Consider the following 17881-nt stretch of genomic DNA (forward strand, 5'->3'; position numbering starts at 1 on the left):
ACCTCTAAGCTTGTAGAAATCTTTTTAAAATAATCACATTTGATATAAAACTGTGGGTTTTCTCCAGTTGTGCTGCCCAGCAGAATGGGTTAGATAGCCGGGAGGGGGGGAGCAGTTATCCCCAGAAGTTCTTCCATGCCCCCCCCCCCGAGATCTGCTCCAGAGCCTTGGGGAACCCTCCAAAGTTGATTTAGAGGGGCACAGAGACATTGTGGGGCAGGGGGAGAAGAGACATTTTAAACAATTGTTTCCCTACCTGTTGTGCTGTGAAAAACCTTACTAGTATCGGTTCAGAAACATGGTTGGCTATAGCCGGTATCTTCTTAACTTCACTAACGCGAAGAAAAATCTATAATACACAGGGTCAGTTTTTCTGACAAGGACAGTAACCAGAAGATTGATAAGAAATGCTAGCACAGAGTTCCTAATAATATGAACCTAGTCTGTTTTGTGATTTTAAAAAGAGTAATCATGTCTTGACTGTGCAACTTGTAGTACTTGATTTGTGTTTGTACTTAAACAATGGCTTGCACGAAAAGATTTGTCCATGAGACTAGCCTCTCAGTTGCTTTTTCTTTGTGAAATGTCTGGAATAGATGTAAATCATTTGCATCCTTCAGGATCTAGGGGTGTGTGTGTGTGTGTGTGTGTGTGTGTGTGTGTGCTTGTCCATAGACCTATGTAGGAGGCTTCTACATCTAAGTCTGTGGTCCAACCTTACACATGAAAGTTTCTGGAGGCTAAACTCTCAAGAAGAAACAAAAATTGTCAAGGCCACTGCTGTAATTTGCTGAAAGTGTATGTCACGGAGAACGGAAAGCAAAGTTTGGCAGGGTGGCCAGTAAGGAGCTGCTTAAGCAGATTATGTTTAATGTAGTGTTTGTAGAAATGGCTGGAATATCTCGGGCCAAGCTTTTTCTTTCTTTTTCTTTTTTAAAATGACTTGATGTAATTTATGCATGGTTGCTTTAGTGCTCCTATAGTAACTAACTGAGGTTAAAGGAAAACATAAGTCAACAAAGCTATGTGCAGAGTTCTCTGGAGCAGGAGGCATTTCCTTGTATAAAAATGAATAGGATTAATTGATTACAGCTCATTTTGCACTGATTCCAAGAGAACCTTGTGAATTCTGATGCTGGCTACAGAGAATTCTGCAGTTGCGGGAGGGAGCTAACATGAACCAGCTTACAATGCAGGAAGACAATGTAAGGTTCAGGTTCAGCCTTGTTGGCTGCATTTTAGGGTATAAATTTGTTTCAGAAGGCAATGGATTACTAGATTTGTGGATTGATAGATATTTGAGTGAAACAAAAACAGATCCTGACATTACACTCGCCTCGACAGTTGTGGAAGCTGCTTCCTCTGTACCTCTTGTCGCAGCCAGCATCATTTTGTTGGCTGTGTGGCTGAGACTAGATCCCTTTGGAGCCTCAGAGTAGTGAAATTTTGGAGCTGCAGGATTCAGAGGGGGCTGGAGGAAGAGCGTGTGCATGCTTGAAGTGCACAACTTGGCTTCTAGACATGGCTTGTTGGTTAATGATCAGTGACTGATAGCTTCTCTCTTGTGTGCTAAGAGCAGGTACAGGATGAAGCTCAGTTCAGGACATAGTGGTAGCATTGCATAGATTTTATCACTGAATCTGGCTACCAAAGTAATAATGTGGTTTGCCCTGTTAACCTCCTGTGTAGTCTAGTGCATTTATGTTTATATGATTAGTGGAGACAACTTTTTCTGTGATTCCATCTGAATGCTGTGTGTGTGTGTGTGTGTGTGTGTGTGTGTGTGTGTGTGTTTTGACAGGCACTGTTTGCGTTGGGTGTTCTTTTTACAAGGCATGTATGTTACTGTTCCAGGAAAGTATTTCAGCTGGAAGAAAGAGGTGTGGCAGTCAAACTAGGCGGAGAGACCTTTCCCTCCTACCAGACTGAAAGCTGCAAGTTATCATGATTCTGTTTACTGCAGGGAGTTTCAAGGCAGCTGACGGTGGAACGATCCTGAAGCGCTACTCTGAGAATGAGGAGAAGTGCTTTGAACTGCTGATGAATGACCCACTGCGCTCCTGCGTCCCTGTCTTCCATGGCGTGGTGGAGAGAGATGGCGAGTCCTACATGCAACTAGATGACCTTCTAGCTAATTTTGAAGGGCCTTGTGTGATGGACTGCAAGATGGGAATCAGGTGGGAGGCATTAAACAACAATAACTCTGCTGTCTCATTGTGGACGGCTTGTTGCTAGCTGTGATTTTGAGGGGATGGCAGTCTGATGTTGGGTTGATCCATCCCTCAACTTCATGTGGATTGTGAGCCCCTTCTGCCTTCTGATGAACGGATGGCACATCGGCCATATTTGAACGTCATGGTGAGCATTAAACAATGACTTACCACGCATGAGCAAAATCAAATTTGCTTGTGTCTGAAGGAAACAAACCATGGTTCCTGGCTTAGTGTTACATTTGAACTAGTAATAATACTTTGTTTTGCTGCTAACAATCTGTAGTCAGTAAGCGAATAACAAACCTTGGCTACAGATTGTGGTTTGTTTGTTTTTTAAAAACCACACACATTTAGCTACACCAGTGCTGCTCCTTTACCCTTGCCATGGATTGTGGCTTGGAGTTCAAAGTCCTGATATTGATTGGTCAGAGTTTTCTTGGAAATGTGATGCTATCTTGAAGAGGGTAATTATTTCTCTATGTAACGAACACTGAGCTCCCTATACGATAAATGGAAATGGCATGGAAATATTCTTGGGCGTATCAAATAAGTGCTCAATTTGCTATTATTTTTGCAGGACGTATTTGGAGGAGGAATTGACTAAAGCGCGAGAGAAACCAAAGCTGCGTAAGGACATGTATAAGAAAATGATCGATGTAGATCCTCTGGCACCCACTGAGGAGGAGAACTCACAGCATGCAGTGACCAAACCACGCTATATGCAGTGGAGAGAGACAATCAGCTCCAGCGCTAACTTGGGTTTCAGGATTGAAGGGATTAAGGTGGGACATCTTCCTTTCCTAAACTAGCTTTCCCTATCCTCAGCATCCTAGACTGTATGTACACCAGAAAGTTAATGCGCACATGAGCTGCACAGATCCATTTTTTTCCTGTGTGCATGGGTCATCCACACACGAGCACTTCAGCTGAACTTTATCTTGGTATTTCCCATTCACACCAATGGCTGGTGCTTGATGTAATGCACCTGAATACATACCAGTTGCTGGAAACCGCAGGAGGAGAGAGTGGTTTTGTTCTCAAATCCTGCTTGTGGGTTTTCCATAGGCATCTGGTTGGCCATTGTGAGATCGGGATGATGTGTGTTCGTGTGGTACACAAATAAAGTAACCTTTTGGAAAGAAGGCCATGCTTTAGTGTTAGCTGACAAATGTGGAGGATGCTGTCAGATTTTCTCTGTCAATGAGTGCAGTGCTGGCATTGCAGAACGTGCTGTGCTTCTAGTGTACCATCTGGCAACAGACTGAAAGGATATTTTCGCTGCCCTCACAGGCCTGCTGTAGTACATCACTCCAGAGTGCTGCTGGATATCTCTGCCCACGATGTGCACTGCAGTTTCACAACTTTCTCTTGTCAAGACATATACATTTGTTGTGTTAGGCTGGCCCACACTTTTGCAGCCAAATATTACATGCACAAGGCCAAATCTGACTCAGATAGGTTTTGTATTACAACCCAGAGCAGAATTATATCAGTTTTCTAGGGCTCTTTTGCATTGCATCCAGAAGCATGATTTAATAGCGTAGCTTGTTTTCATTAAGTGTCAGTATTTGTTCCTTTTATCCTGCCCACCTTGTTTATAATGTACACCATATCCTAAAGTACATGTTTGTATTAGAGTCTCAGTGATACTGTATGTATGTATGTATGTATGTATGTATGTATGTATTGTATTTAACACAGTTCTATCCTGTTTGCCACCTGAGGAGCTTATGGTTAGACTGAGAGTTACTAGCTCAGGTTACCTAATGAGCTTCATGGCTGAGTGGGGATTTGAACCTGAGTCTTTCCAGTTGTAATCTGGCACTGTGTATCAGGGATGTCAGACTTCAAGCTCAAGGGATCTACTTTATGCCTAACTAGAACCCTGAGATCCACTGACCAGAGCTAGCCATTTAGAATTAAATACAGTGGTACCTTGGGTTACATACGCTTCAGGTTACATACGCTTCAGGTTACAGACTCCGCTAACCCAGAAATATTATCTTGGGTTAAGAACTTTGCTTCAGGATGAGAACAGAAATCGTGCTCTGGCGGTACGGCAGCAGCGGGAGGCCCCATTAGCTAAAGTGCTTCAGGTTAAGAACAGTTTCAGGTTAAGAATGGACCTACAGAATGAATTAAGTACTTAACCCGAGGTACCACTGTAATTCCAAGGAATTTGATTTGAATACTAGAACTGAATGGAGTCCCTTCCTTCCACAAAAAAAATCCATTCCTGGTTACCCTAAGTTTTTCAGAGGAACAGCTTTCAGCTATATAACTTGGGTTGAAGCGGGTTCATTTTATAGCAATATACCAATACAATTGGTAGCCGGAAATCCTTGCCATTCTACTGCAAATCACCCAAAGATCTACCTTCAGCCCTCCCCTGCTCTGCACCACACTGCTGTAAATTCAGCAGCTAATATTCAGGGTCGGGGTAACCATCCTGGTGGAGTTAGTTCAGCTGCCTCTGAGGAAAAGCCAGCCAGCTTCACCTTTTGGAGATTCCTCTCCTCTTTGTCCCCATGCTGGTGCCTTCCCTTCTTTCCTCTGCGTGCAGAAGGACGTCTTCCATCTCCCTTCTTTTTATTCCTTACAGAAGGCTGATGGGACTTGTAACACCAACTTCAAGACAACGAAGACACGGGACCAAGTCTTCCAGGTTTTTGCGGAATTCATTAAGGGAGATACAACTATATTGGTAAGCTATACTTGGAAGTTTGAGACTGGCCCTTTGCTGGCCTGGCTCATTAAATCTGTGAGGGCTGGTGGTAGATGAATAGGGAGAGAGAGCTGTGGACATTTCCATACAGGAGGCCAAGGTGTCATCACTTCCTCCAGAGCAACTGGTAATAAGATCCATTATTTTAAGAAGCTTTCTTTAACTTGGGTAAAAGGTTGACCCAATGCATCATCTTGGGTGGGGAGAGGTTGGATGTGTAATAGTAGATCAACTCCCAGTTTTCTTAGACATAGATCTGCTATCATTGATGCAGACTGCATCATCTCTCTCTCTTGTTTTAAAATTATTGTATTTTATAATTGCTGTATGCTATTTTGGAGGCTTATCTGGCTGAACAGTGGCTGATAAATATTAATATCACACTACAAGTAGTACTTTTCCTGTGGCTTTGTGGTATTCTAGTTGGTCATAGTTTAAGCATATGAAAGGAAGGTAACACATTGTATTCTGCATCCCTGCAGTGAGGCCCTTTGTATACCAAGGACACAGATCAGCTCTGAACATGGATATTTGATCCTCTTACCAGGGTTCCTATCAGGCACAAAATCCTTGTACTTTGTAGGCTTTAGACCTCTGACCTCATTAGCAGATGTGTGATGCTGTTTCTTTTCATTGACAGAGTAACATTGTTCAGATTGCATCATGGGTCGTGGGGAACTTAGTTTCATTTTTCCATTCTGCGTTTCCCACACTCTGAACAGATGAGCTGAAAGCCTTCAGAGAGAATATTACAGATGTTTAGCTGTCACTAATTGCCGGCTCTGAGACCCACACACTTGTGCAATGGGTGAATTGCAACTTAAAACACCAAAAGAACATAATGTGCCCAAAAAATTGGCTCACGAAACTCCCATTCTCAGAAGATTCGTGTTTATGTTTCTGGTGGGTAGTATCTCAAATTACTCTGTGGTAAAGCAGTCTCTGAAGCAATTTCCTCCATCTACCAGGTTTTAAAAAAAATTGTATGACAGTAAAATGTTACGTGATTCAACCCTCCACCCCTTCTTTTCACAGAAAAAATACTTGAGGCGTCTGTATGAAATTCGTGGTGTTCTTGAGTCTTCTAATTTCTTTAAACGGCATGAGGTGAGCAGTGGGTGAGAGAGAAGGCCAAGGAGGCAGCATGTGAAGAAAACAGTGTAGCATCAAGACTGGATTACTGCAATGCCTTCTGTCTCTGTGTGTATGGAGTGGGGGAAGCTGCCCTTGGGATTGGTTTGGAAGCTGTTGCAGAATGCAGGAACTAGGTTGCACAGAGAGGTAACCTACTATGAGCACATAACACTCCCATGAAAGGAGCTGCACTAGTTTGCTACTTCAGCTACTGAGCTGAGTTTAAGGTTCTGCTGTTCGTTTGGAAGGCCCTAAGCAAATTGGGAGAGAATGCCAACACCTGCTATAGAAACCTACCCACTCCCTGAGGTCATCAGATAATGCTCTTTGCAAGGGATCCATCATTTAGTCAACTAAAGGAGAGTTTTCCCCTCAGAAATAAGGCAGCCAACTAGATGGTGGTGATGATCATTAGTATTCTTCTTTTATTTATATGCCGCCCATATGACTGGGTTGCCCCAGCCACTCTGGGCGGCTTCCACAAAATTATAAAACCACAGTAAAAAACCAACCATTAAAAACTTCCTTATACAGGGCTGCCTTCAGCTGTCTTCTGAAAGTCAGATACCGTATTTTTTGCTCTATAAGACTCACTTTTTCCCTCCTAAAAAGTAAGGGCAAATGTGTATGCGTCTTATGGAGCGAATGCAGGCTGCACAGTTATCCCAGAAGCCAGAACAGCAAGAGGGATTGATGCTTTCACTGCACAGCGATCCCTCTTGCTGTTCTGGCTTCTGGGATTCAGAATATTTCTTTTCTTGTTTTCCTCCTCCCAAAACTAGGTGCGTCTTGTGGTCTGGTGCGTCTTATAGAGCGAAAAATACGGTAATTGTTTATTTCCTTGACATCCGATGGGAGGGCTTTCCACAGGGCGGGCTCCATTACCGTGAAGGCCCTCTGCTTGGTTCCCTGTAACTTCGCTTCTCGCAATGAGGGAACTGCAAGAAGGCCCTCGGAGCTGGACTTCAGTGTCTGGGCTGAATGATGGGGGTGTGTGTGGAGACTTTCAGTGGTCGCTTAAGATGTTTTCTGACCATTAAACAGGGTGGGGGCAGCCTGGTAGCTATGGATGATGCACTATTTGGATTTTTAAATGTTCTGTCTTTTATTGTTTGTGGTATATTTTATTATCTGTGCACTGCTTTGAGGTATTTTAAATATAAAGCAGTATTAAAATGCTCCTGGTAAATAAATAAAAAACTTAAGAACATTAAAAGAGGCTACTGGATCAGGCCAGTGGATTCCTCAGTGAATTTGTTTAATCCTCAACTACAGGCATGCATTGGCCCTAAGTTTATGACGGGTGGAGCCAGGAGCAGCAAGACACCAGTTTTCCACAAAATATCTAGTAGCCCCTCTCTCCCTCTCCTCTGCAGGTAATTGGAAGTTCACTGCTGTTTGTGCATGATGATAGTGGGCATGCCAATGTATGGCTCATTGATTTTGGAAAGACTACCCTTCTTCCAGATGAGCAGACCTTGGATCATAGGATCCCTTGGCAGGAAGGGAACCGAGAAGATGGCTACTTACTTGGACTGGACAATTTGATCGACATCTTAGAAAATATATTTGAGAGATGAGAGGGACTGGCACAAAGTCACTATAGGACCGCTCAGTTGCTTTTAATTTTTCCAGAATCAACACACCCCCTCCCCAGTCAGAGGGAAAGCTTTTAAAACGTTTGCCAGACTCTGGGGACATTACCCTGCTGCAAAAACGAGGTGGAAACTCAGAGCCAGCCTCTGGGAGCCTGGGAAATCCAGGGTTAGCCATGAATGCAAAGGGCTAACTTCAGTTTTATTGAACTAACACAGAATAATTTCTGAACATTTGGACGTTGGATCAGGACAACTACTTCCTGGAAGGAAAGTTGCTTGGAGCACATGGGACGGAAAATATTGGAATCCTCGTCTGAAATATCTTCAGAAGTAATAAGCAGACTTCCTAACCTTCATGCTGCTGCTGCTGCTGCTCACACTGTTAGATAGGAATGTTCCCATTCCATGCATTCACTTGTGTGCCAGGCAGCTTGGAACTTGGCGAAGAATTTACAAACTCTCATTCTCATATATATATTAGTTTTAATGGTGGTGCAGAAAAGTTTAAAGATGCGCACAAAGTGCTGTCAAAGCTTCAGAAACCAAAGGGCACCTTGGGCTCCAGGAGCCAGTGCAAGAGTTTTTGTGCCCTACACAACTCTCCATACCCCTCTGTTCCTTCTCGTCTTCTGCCATTCCATTTTGTCGCCAACTGCTTTCCACAAATTAGTTTATCTGTGCCAAAATATGTGCAGCTTGCCACTAAGCCCCTCCCCCAAATATCTTGCACATATCTGCCCTGCAGCCCTGACCACAACTGTGCAACAGGTAAGTCCTACTGATTTTTAATCAACCATCCAAAACTCATCATGGGCAGAACTGCAGTCTAATGCATGCTTTGATTGGAGCATGTGTGCTATAGAGGAACCTGGATCAGCTCTACCTGTTAGAGGAGCTGCCATGGTAATAGGGAAGCAGAGGTTGAACCCATACAATTCCAGTTTGCACCAAGCTTTGTATTAGTGCTTCTTCATGATTGCTAGCCTCTCCTTTTCTTCACCTGAGACTGTGCATAAAGCTGTCCAGGTTTTAAAGTGTGTGATCCAAGAGAGACTTCGCCTTCCAGGGAGCAAGCAGTCACTTTCGGGGAGACTGAATTTCATCGAGGGTGGCGGTGGCCCAGAAGTGACCACTTGTGAGCTGGAATTCATATGACTATGTGTGGGATCACATCTTAGTGACTTGGTTTATTTAGTAAACAAAGCAAAAACTTAACTAATTTAGGTGACATTGAAATGTTTCCCATCCAGAAATCAGAACAACCAGTCAAGTTGCTTGGTGTTGAAATTACTTGGATCAGCAGATTTTTGCAAGAATTAAAAAAGAACAATTCTCCCCATAGAGATGTACTGGGCACTTGAAACATTAGGTGCTAAGCACTTCATTTGGGCAAAGTATATCCACTTGGTGTATCAGGTGAATGTGCAAAGGGTTATTTTAGGACTGCTGTGAAGGTGATAGTTTGCATAACAGGGAAATTCTGTGATAAAAACTCCTTTCCCCCATTGAAGTCACGTGGATTGTCCCCCGATAATCATGGACCGGTATTGCAGAATGCATCTCCACTGTTCAACATTTCAGCCACACAATTCCAATAATCATGCCATGTTTGGTTATGTATTCGCACGATTATTGGCTATGACCCAGAGCTCCATGCAGGCAGACGTGGCATTCTTAAAGTTGTAGAGGAAAGCAGCCAGTGGCCATTGTGTGATGACTGAGTAGTCATGGCCCCATGGTCCTATCTCGTGCAGTCTGCCTTAGGCTAAATCGTGCAGAATTCACCCATGGCATGCTCCATAGCTAAAGGTATAAGGGATCCCTAGTCTGGCAGCATGGTCATGACTTAGCCAGACATGAAACTAGCAGTCAGAGTAGCTAGTAGATATCTTCCAGCTTTCAAATATTTACCCGTGAAGTTAATTTTTTAACAATACCCTTTGCTCACCCATTCTTAGTAGGTAACATATTTGGGCTTCCTTTCCTCTGCCACTTGGCTTGGTGTCAGTTTTGGCAGACTTTGGCATGAGGCTAATTTTAGGAGGAGCAACAGCAGGTCTTTCGCTCCCTACAGCCTAACCTGCACTGGCCGTGGAAGGGCCTGCTGAGGGCAGACAAATGGGTGGACAGTAAAACCTTAGGAGTCTGTAACACACAGCAGAAACGGGCTGCTTCAGCTGTCGAGCTCCATGCTTCTGCCGAGAAAAGCTTATTAAAGCATTGCAAATTCTTGCCCAACAGGTGGTGGAGGGGAAACCCCACATTAACATTCATTATGGAATTCAGAACCAGCAACCCAAGAGAGATGTACTGATGATACTCCGAAACAAGCTCCTTTGGCTTAAGCTTGTAATTAATTATCCCCAGGACAGTGTTTTAAATATAGGATTAGCTGGAAAGTCCATCTAGCAGAGCCGATAAAGGATTTAGTTGGGTCACAGTTCTGAAAATCAAAATTGAAAATAGCAATTTGTAAAATAATACCAGTTATTGTTCCTTGAAATTTGTATTCTATCTTTAAGTCCTTTTGTGTTAATAATGGAAAACTACTCCTTTATATGTTGCTGGTGGTGATGGGGTGTGTGTTGGGAAGGAAGCATGGATAGCAGAAGTGGTTTTCAAATGGCTTCCATGATCTGCTAGCCTTTTAGAGTAGTGGGTTGAAAAGGGTTTCTGTGTAGCACAAGAGGTTCGAAGGGGAGGGGATTTAGAGGTAAGCTTGGATATTGTTGCTTGTCAGTTTTTACGTAGCCCTATTTGTGGGTCACAGTATAAAAACCAATGTTTAAAATACTGGAAGTGCAACACAGCAAGGTGAAGACATCCCAACAGGTTGCTACCCTACCCTGGGCCAGCAAACATTTATGATGATGCTCTCATGTAGATTTGGAGGCGTCTGGCCTTAGAATGCATATGGGCACTGTCTTTCTCAGTAATGTAAATACAGTCAATATCCAGCATAGTCATGGCAATATTTCACAGTGGCCTGGTGGATGTGAGGGAGGGAAGGTCCCATTGTGCATGCGGGCTTGACACCATTGGATATCTCACAGCCTCTCTCCACCCATCTTTGCCAACTCTATGGCTGATTGGACTTCAGTGGTTCTTCCCTTTACTCATTCTCACCCTCATAGTAACCGCCTGGTCCATACCAACCAACCCAACCAGCCAGCTGCTGCTGCTTAGGCACACGCACATACACAAAACAGGGTCACACTGGTTATTTTGTCTGCCCCATTGCCCACTCTTGGTAGCATTAAACTCTCCATCCTTTGCTCCAACTGTTCTTGCAGCAGGAACACCGGAAAAGTTCCGTCTGTTGCAGCAGCAAATGCTTGCTTCAGTCTGCTGCAGATTGGGTGAAAACACAAGAGAGCTTGTGGACTCCAATTGCTTTTTCCTTATTTAAAAATGTGGTTGGTTTTAAGGAGGAAGAGGAGGAGGTGCTATAAAGTAGCACTTTGCGCTGGAGGATGTGAACTTTTTCTCCAGGTCTGCTGATCTGTTTTCTCCCACCTCTTTAAAATGCAAACTGGAATATGCCTCCCTCACAGGGTTGTTGTGAGGATCCGTAAATTGTTTTAATACTGATTTGTGGAAGAAAAGTGCAATATAAAAAACTGCAAGGAATTTGAATAGGTATGGAAAGGACTGTTTCATAGTCCCTTGGAGGATATAAATTTGTGGAAACTTCAGTCCAGAAAAGGCAGGTATACCTTTTATATGCTGTGGGTGTTTCTGCAGGAAAGCTGCTCCTACAAGGAGGCTTAATATTGGCAAATGGGTTGTTTTCAATAGGGGTTTTTTTTTGTTTGTTTAAATAAGTTACTGAATTTTCCATGGAAGGATGATAAATCCAGAAGGTGGTGGCGGCAGGACGTAGGTTGGTATTTTTATGCCAAAATGCCGTGTGGAAGCTGGGAAAAAGCTTGCATGAGGACCACCAGTCCTACAATAAACACTTGCCTGGAAGCATCATTGATGAGAAAATTTCCTCCTCCTAGATTCTGTGAATAGACTAAAGCGATGGGGAATCTTGTTTTTAAATAGTTGACTTGGGCTACATTTCTACTACAAACCAGGGGAAAAAAAGCTTGTCTCATCTACAGATGATGTTGCTTTGAACACTACAGTGCAAAAAAATATTCTGAAATCCTAACTGTGTATAGGCTGATTTTATTACTTCCAAAATGTGCTATAACAAATAAATTTAACTGAAAACAGGTGCCCACTCATTTAATCTTTTCTGTTCTTTCTTAAATGGTGGTAGCCAAGGGCCAAACTTGTCATGATGTTAAAAATAAAATAAAAAATGGCGTCTGTGGAGAGAGGTCTGACCCTTCCTATCAAATAACAACTTCAAAGGATGGATTTTCCTCAACAAAGCAGGGAAGGTAAAGGTTAACTGTGATTCCAACAATTGCCAGCTCTTCTTCTTGCTTTTTAAGAGCATATGCAAATTTGTATTTTTTTATGGTACAATAATATACTGTGCTGCACGCTGGCTATACTTTCTTTTGCTGCCAAACTGCTATTTTGTGGCAAAGGTTGTCTTTTCTGCTTTATATGGTATTCACTTAAGTTCTCATCAACACATCTGGGCTAAAAAGAGTGCGGGGAATTGTGTGTTAGCTAATAAGGTTTCGAAAAGGAATCACACTTTTGGGTGGTAGTGAGGGCATCATCTGTCAGTGCTGTGGGAATGTTTAATGGTGGAAGAGCAAAGTAACCCTTTTCTTAAATAACAAAATAGGTGTTTGTAACGTTGCTATCCAGATGAGGCCAGAGACAAAGAACTTTCCTTTATTTGAAGACGTTTTTGAGAGGTAAGCTGGAAGGTGCATGTTAACTGCTTATATGGTATTTCTCGCCTCAGTTAGCTTCAGGACTCCTTCAGAAGCGAATAAAAAAATGTCACCCTGTTCCTGTAGAATTGGTACCACTATTTAAACCATTGTGATATGATTGAAAATTATTATAGTGTGGGGATTATTTATTTATTTATTATTATTTGGGGAGCGGAAGGTGCTTTGAAAGCAGAATTGCTGCTCTGTGTGTGTAGAGTCCAATTTGTTTCAAGAACACTCAAAGCCTGTTTGCTAGAGGTGACAAGTAATGCTTCTCTAGGATCATTTTCATCTCTTTTGTTCAGACAAACAAAGCTATTGCACATCTTAAAACTCAGTGGACAGTGCCACTGATGTTCCAGTCTGGGTTATATAGAGAACCAGTGCTTTTTTGTGCTGGTATGATCATCACTTCTATTTTTTGCTGCATGTGACAGCCATTTTGAGCTGGCATACACAGCACTTGCATTAGAACATTAATACTGGGATCTCTCTCTCTCTCTCTCTCTCTCTCTCTCTCTCTCTTTTAACCAAAAAAGCTCTGTATTACCTATTTCCCCCCAGTGAGGGGCACAAACTAGCTGACTGTTATTTAACAGAGATGTTCTATTTTCCTTCTAACCAGTGAGTAGTGGACAACAGAAGACCAAACAGCTGTGTTAGGATGTCTTTATTTATGTGTTGCAAATATAGAAGTATACGCTTTTATCTGATTTTAAATTGCATAGAAGCAGGCATGTGGTTTACATATTTACAGTGACCCCCAAAGGGCAAGATGGCAAGCTGTGTGTGCTGCCATTCTTCGAGGTAATCGCAGATCAAAAGCAATTTGTGTAAGTATAAAAGCGTGAAGAGTGTCAAAGCTCTCTTAGCGCCATCATAGAAAACTCTGTTTGGATTGTTTGTGCCAGTGTGGAAAAGGCAAAGGAGGAAATGGGATCGATCACTTCCCAATTTAAAGGAAAGCTGGGTTTTTCAGCCTAGCAAGAGGCAGAACAGAGAGAGAGAATAGCACAAGTCGAGGGGAAATTAGTAGAAAAGGAAGTGACCTGCTTGGGATGAATCAAGATGCAACCAGGCATACCTCACATGAATTGCATTTTGGGGTTGGGTTGGGGATGCGGGTGGCGCTGTGGGTTAAACCACAGAGCCTAGGACTTGCCAATCAGAAGGTCGGCAGTTTGACGGGGTGAGCTCCCGTTGCTCGGGCCCTGCTCCTGCCAACCTAGCAGTTCGAAAGCACGTCAAAGTGCAAGTGGATAAATGGGTACCGCTCCGGCGAGAAGGTAAACGGCGTTTCCGTGCACTGCTCTCGCCAGAAGCAGCTCAGTCATGCTGGCCACATGACCCAGAAGCTGTACGCCGGCTCCCTTTGCCATTAAAGCAAGATCAGCGCCGCAACCTCAGAGTCGGCCATGACTGGACCTGATGGTCAGGGGTCCCTTTACCTTTACCTGGGGAGGCACTAACCATTTTAATTCATTTTGTTGTTGGTATCTTCGTTATAAAGTCCCTCCTCTAGCAAACGGTGCCAATACAAAGTCTATATACTTGTATCACACAGATATAACATGGAAACCACGTGAGCTATTTTCCCAAAAGAACAGTACTAAAGGAATTCTTGGAAAATAATTGAGTTAAACTAAGGAGAAAAGAACTGTAGAGCTAGGCTCTGAGAGTGCTCTCTACTTTTGTACCATCAGTTTGTTTTCTCGCTCACTCAATCACACGTGCCACCTGCTGTCATATGGCTGAAATCTTTTTTGCTGACGGATGTATTTGGGTCTGATTCAATTCTAAGAGTCCCATGGAAATGTGCCCATTCGTGTCAACGAGGATGGTGCAAGATCATGACATCTATGATTAAAATGGCATGCAAATATGCATATGATTTATATTACCTATCAAATTATAAGGAAGTAAATAGGTGAAACGACCTTAGCATAATGCAATGTTTGAGAACCACCCAAAGGGAAAAAAAGCTGAGCCAAACATGAAGAATCTGCCTTTTGTAGTTTTGGAAAGCTTCGCACAAAATAGGTACAGCAAAGCTATTCCCCCGCCCCTTGGTCTGAAAAACTATCACATCATCGTAATAAGAGACTAAAAGTTCTGAAGTTCAGTCCTATTGATTTCAGTGGCCCTTGTTTCCTCTAAGTGTGCTTAAAATTATAAACAAAATGTTCACAGAGTTTGGATTAACAGGGATGCTATTTCTGTGAGGGAAAAGGTCAAAGAGGCACACAGTCAGTTCTGATAAGCAGGATAACAGACAAGGCAATTAAGGGCCCTTTTGTGGACCAAGTTCCCTGGGCTGATTTGCAGAAATGTCATGGCTTTTTGCTGCAGGTTAGGTTAAGGTCAGGAGAAAAGGCATTGTGTAGTAGCAAGGATTTTGTCTTTCTGTGACCTGTACATGAGAAGTCATTAATGACTTCCCATCTCCTAGAGCTTTCCAAACTGTTAGCTGCAGTGTGTAGGTGTGTCACACAAATGCTCCCTGTGCTCCTCCAGGGGCTGTAAAGCAGTTAGTTTAACCTCCTGTTTGTTAGCAAAACTGAATTACTGTGTCACGATTACAAATTGATGCATGTCTAAAAAGGTGTGTCATCAACATGAAGTTTGGAAAGCTCTGCTGTACAGAGTTTTCATTTGGTAATTATAGTGTGGAAATGCATATTTTCTTCATGAATGTGATTTCTTTCAATACAAGTTCATTTTTCAAATGGTCTATACTAAATGATGTTTGGAACAGGTAGCAGAAAAGGATTGAAGAAAGCGATCATTCTATATACCACCTGCTGACACTAAATAAACAAGTGAATGATAAGACTATTTTTATCTACAGAAAAAGCCTGTACCAAACAACTTATTATTATCATTATCATTATTATTTTGCTGGTGTGACATGGAAAACTTTTTCAGCTCTCTACTTTCCCACTTCCCTGCCAGTTGGCCTAGTCATCTGTCGCAGCAGAAATTGAGCACATGCACTGAAAACTGGTCTTCTCATGCATTCTGTGGCCAGTTTTGTGTACATGTTTTGGGTGAGCTGCTTTCTATGAAAAACCTAAAGGTAGTATAGATTAAGTCAATGAGAGAACATGGGCGACTTCCTTTCAGAGGACGTAGTTCCCTGGACATGTCTCAAACATCTCTCTCTGAAGGATATTTTACACTGGGCAAAACACTACCTGCTTTTCAAATGTGTGAGATGCACAAGCTCTGAATGACACTTATGTTGGATGCTTTCTTGTGAAAAAGGGGTTATGTGTCCCTGAATTAACTTGTGCAATATTGGGCCTTTCTAATTCAGCAGCTCTCATTATATCCTGCAGTAGACCAACATGGTTTCCAACTCGCCACCTCCTCAGTTTACCTCACCAATGCTGAGTCTATATACCTACCTCTAGAATCTATTTTGTATATATGACCCAAACAAACACCAGCATTTTACCTATTAAGTTAGGATTCCCCTTCAGAATTAAAATACTTCTTGTTGGCCTTACTTCAAGTTAACAGCCTTTGTCACATTTCATCATAGAAGAACTTTGAATATTATATACATCTATAAAAATCGTACCCTAAATTTCCAGCTTACAAAAAAGTATTCCTACGGGAGAGTGAATTACTACCGTTGAGCAGAGTTCTGCGTAAACGAAGTCCATTAAAAGGAAATGTCCAGTTCATTGCAGACAAAGCAGGCTAACTCCTGAGACTCCACAGGTCAGGCATCAATAACCAAACTAGTTAGTTTCTGTGGTGCAAAGCAACTTCTTTCAGTAATGAGTTTTCTCAGTTTCTAATGCTCTTCCCGAAGAATGCAATTGTGATCTGCTCCCTTCTTAACTTTGGCTCTGTTTCCTTGCGTAGACTCCTCTCTGTCTTTGTTATTTTTACTACATGTTTTCAGCTACTGAGTCCAAGGCAAACCCAGCTGGTTTTATTTCCTGCTTGGTTGTGAGTGGTGAGTCAGCTGGAAACCACATTTTGCAGACCACCGCCCTACATAGGTTGCTCACGGTTCTGCCATATGAACCTACCTAGTTCATATGAGGGAAGAGACCATTTTTCAGGGAGGTGATTGGGTGAATGTGAACACCTCCATGGACCACTGGACCCTGAACCATTCATTGCAACAGTAGCTTCATTGCATCCTGCAGCCACCACCATTGACACCAGTAGGTTGGAGCCAACCAGCCTCAAGTACTCATTGGGCATGTGCTGGAGGCCAGAGCAAGACAACATTAATTCATCTGTTCCGAGAACAGGGAGGGAGGAAGACCGGGGGTAGGGGGTGGAGAACATTTTTGATTGTTCTTGCAGACATGGCCCCAGGGTGGAGGCCCAACTCTTTGCAAAAGTGTTCCATGTTATACAGGCGTAACACTCAGGTCATCTGATAAGGAGAGACCAGAGTCTCTCTCTCTTGAGGTTTTTTCTGGCTTAAAGGAAAGCTTGCCGTCTCTGTGCAGGCTGGCACTCCTCAAAACTGTGGTTGGCTCCACTGCCAGAGGCAAAGACCTGCCTGTTTCGCAGCAGAGATCATCGTAAGCGTAGTTCACATTGCCACATGGGAAATTCTGCAGCTTCACCAGTTCAATCCCTCCAATATCGATGTGAGGAGAGTGGTTCTGGCTCGGACATGAAGGTGATGCCCGAGAACTAGGGGAGGAACTGCAGTTCCCATCAAACCCCGAATCTTCCCGCTCTTGCGTTGTGTTGAGTTTAGAGCTGGGTTGGCAGACGCCCTCCAGGACCCAGGATCCGTAAGTTGGGTTCCAAAGATTTTTGGTTTTATTCTTCAGCTTGTACGCTGGCTGGCCGGCAGACTCCAGTTTCTGCATCTGGGTCCCATTGCTGGAATCACTGGAGGAAGGCGTGCCAGCTCCTCTGGCTATCCAGTTTCCAAGGTTCTCCACCAGCAGCTCCTGTGGACACTGCCCATACTTGTTCCCTGAATCATGGTCTTCCAATGTTATGAAGTTCATCTGCGGGGTAAGGGGAGAATTCCCCAGCAAAGGAACCTTCCCTGTGGAATTGTTTGGATGCAACATAGTGCTTCCTTCATCCTCTGGTGTTGGGCTGCATTCAATGGGCAGCTCTGTATTGATCACATCAGGGTCCTAAAAGACAAGCAAGGATATTGAACTTCCTAAATACTATCACTTTGACCGATACAGACGCTAACATGCTTACAAGACCAAACTAGACATTACCAACAGATACAGAGGGTGGGATTCATGTCCTGTGAGTGCAACAATTTTTGCTTCTGCAATGAAACTTCCGCACTCTCCTCCTGCTGTGCATGCCCTACTCCCTCCCCAAATCTGCCCCAGAAGGTTGAGGAAACTCCTAAAACAG

At 43.2% G+C, this 17881-nt stretch overlaps 2 protein-coding genes across 5 annotated transcripts in view; one reads left to right on the forward strand and one right to left on the reverse strand.

The window, feature by feature from the left end:
* The window catches only part of ITPKA (inositol-trisphosphate 3-kinase A), a 60895-nt gene extending 49002 nt beyond the window's left edge, over window positions 1-11893 (forward strand). The window contains exons 3-7 of the mRNA XM_082240672.1: window positions 1964-2177; window positions 2791-2995; window positions 4816-4917; window positions 5974-6045; window positions 7449-11893. Coding sequence (XP_082096798.1) covers window positions 1964-2177; window positions 2791-2995; window positions 4816-4917; window positions 5974-6045; window positions 7449-7652 — 797 coding nt within the window. The 3' untranslated portion in view covers window positions 7653-11893. The remainder of the gene's footprint in view (window positions 1-1963; window positions 2178-2790; window positions 2996-4815; window positions 4918-5973; window positions 6046-7448) is intronic.
* Window positions 11894-16305: 4412 nt separating this feature from the next.
* LTK (leukocyte receptor tyrosine kinase) overlaps window positions 16306-17881 on the reverse strand; it is a 114480-nt gene continuing 112904 nt past the window's right edge. For all 4 annotated transcript variants that reach the window (XM_082239347.1, XM_082239346.1, XM_082239345.1 and 1 more), the window contains one exon: window positions 16306-17643. In XM_082239347.1, the coding sequence (XP_082095473.1) occupies window positions 16891-17643 (753 nt within the window). In that variant the 3' untranslated portion in view covers window positions 16306-16890. The remainder of the gene's footprint in view (window positions 17644-17881) is intronic.

Source organism: Podarcis vaucheri (assembly GCF_965113315.1).
Source record: "Podarcis vaucheri genome assembly, chromosome: 1".
NCBI lineage: Eukaryota > Metazoa > Chordata > Lepidosauria > Squamata > Lacertidae > Podarcis > Podarcis vaucheri.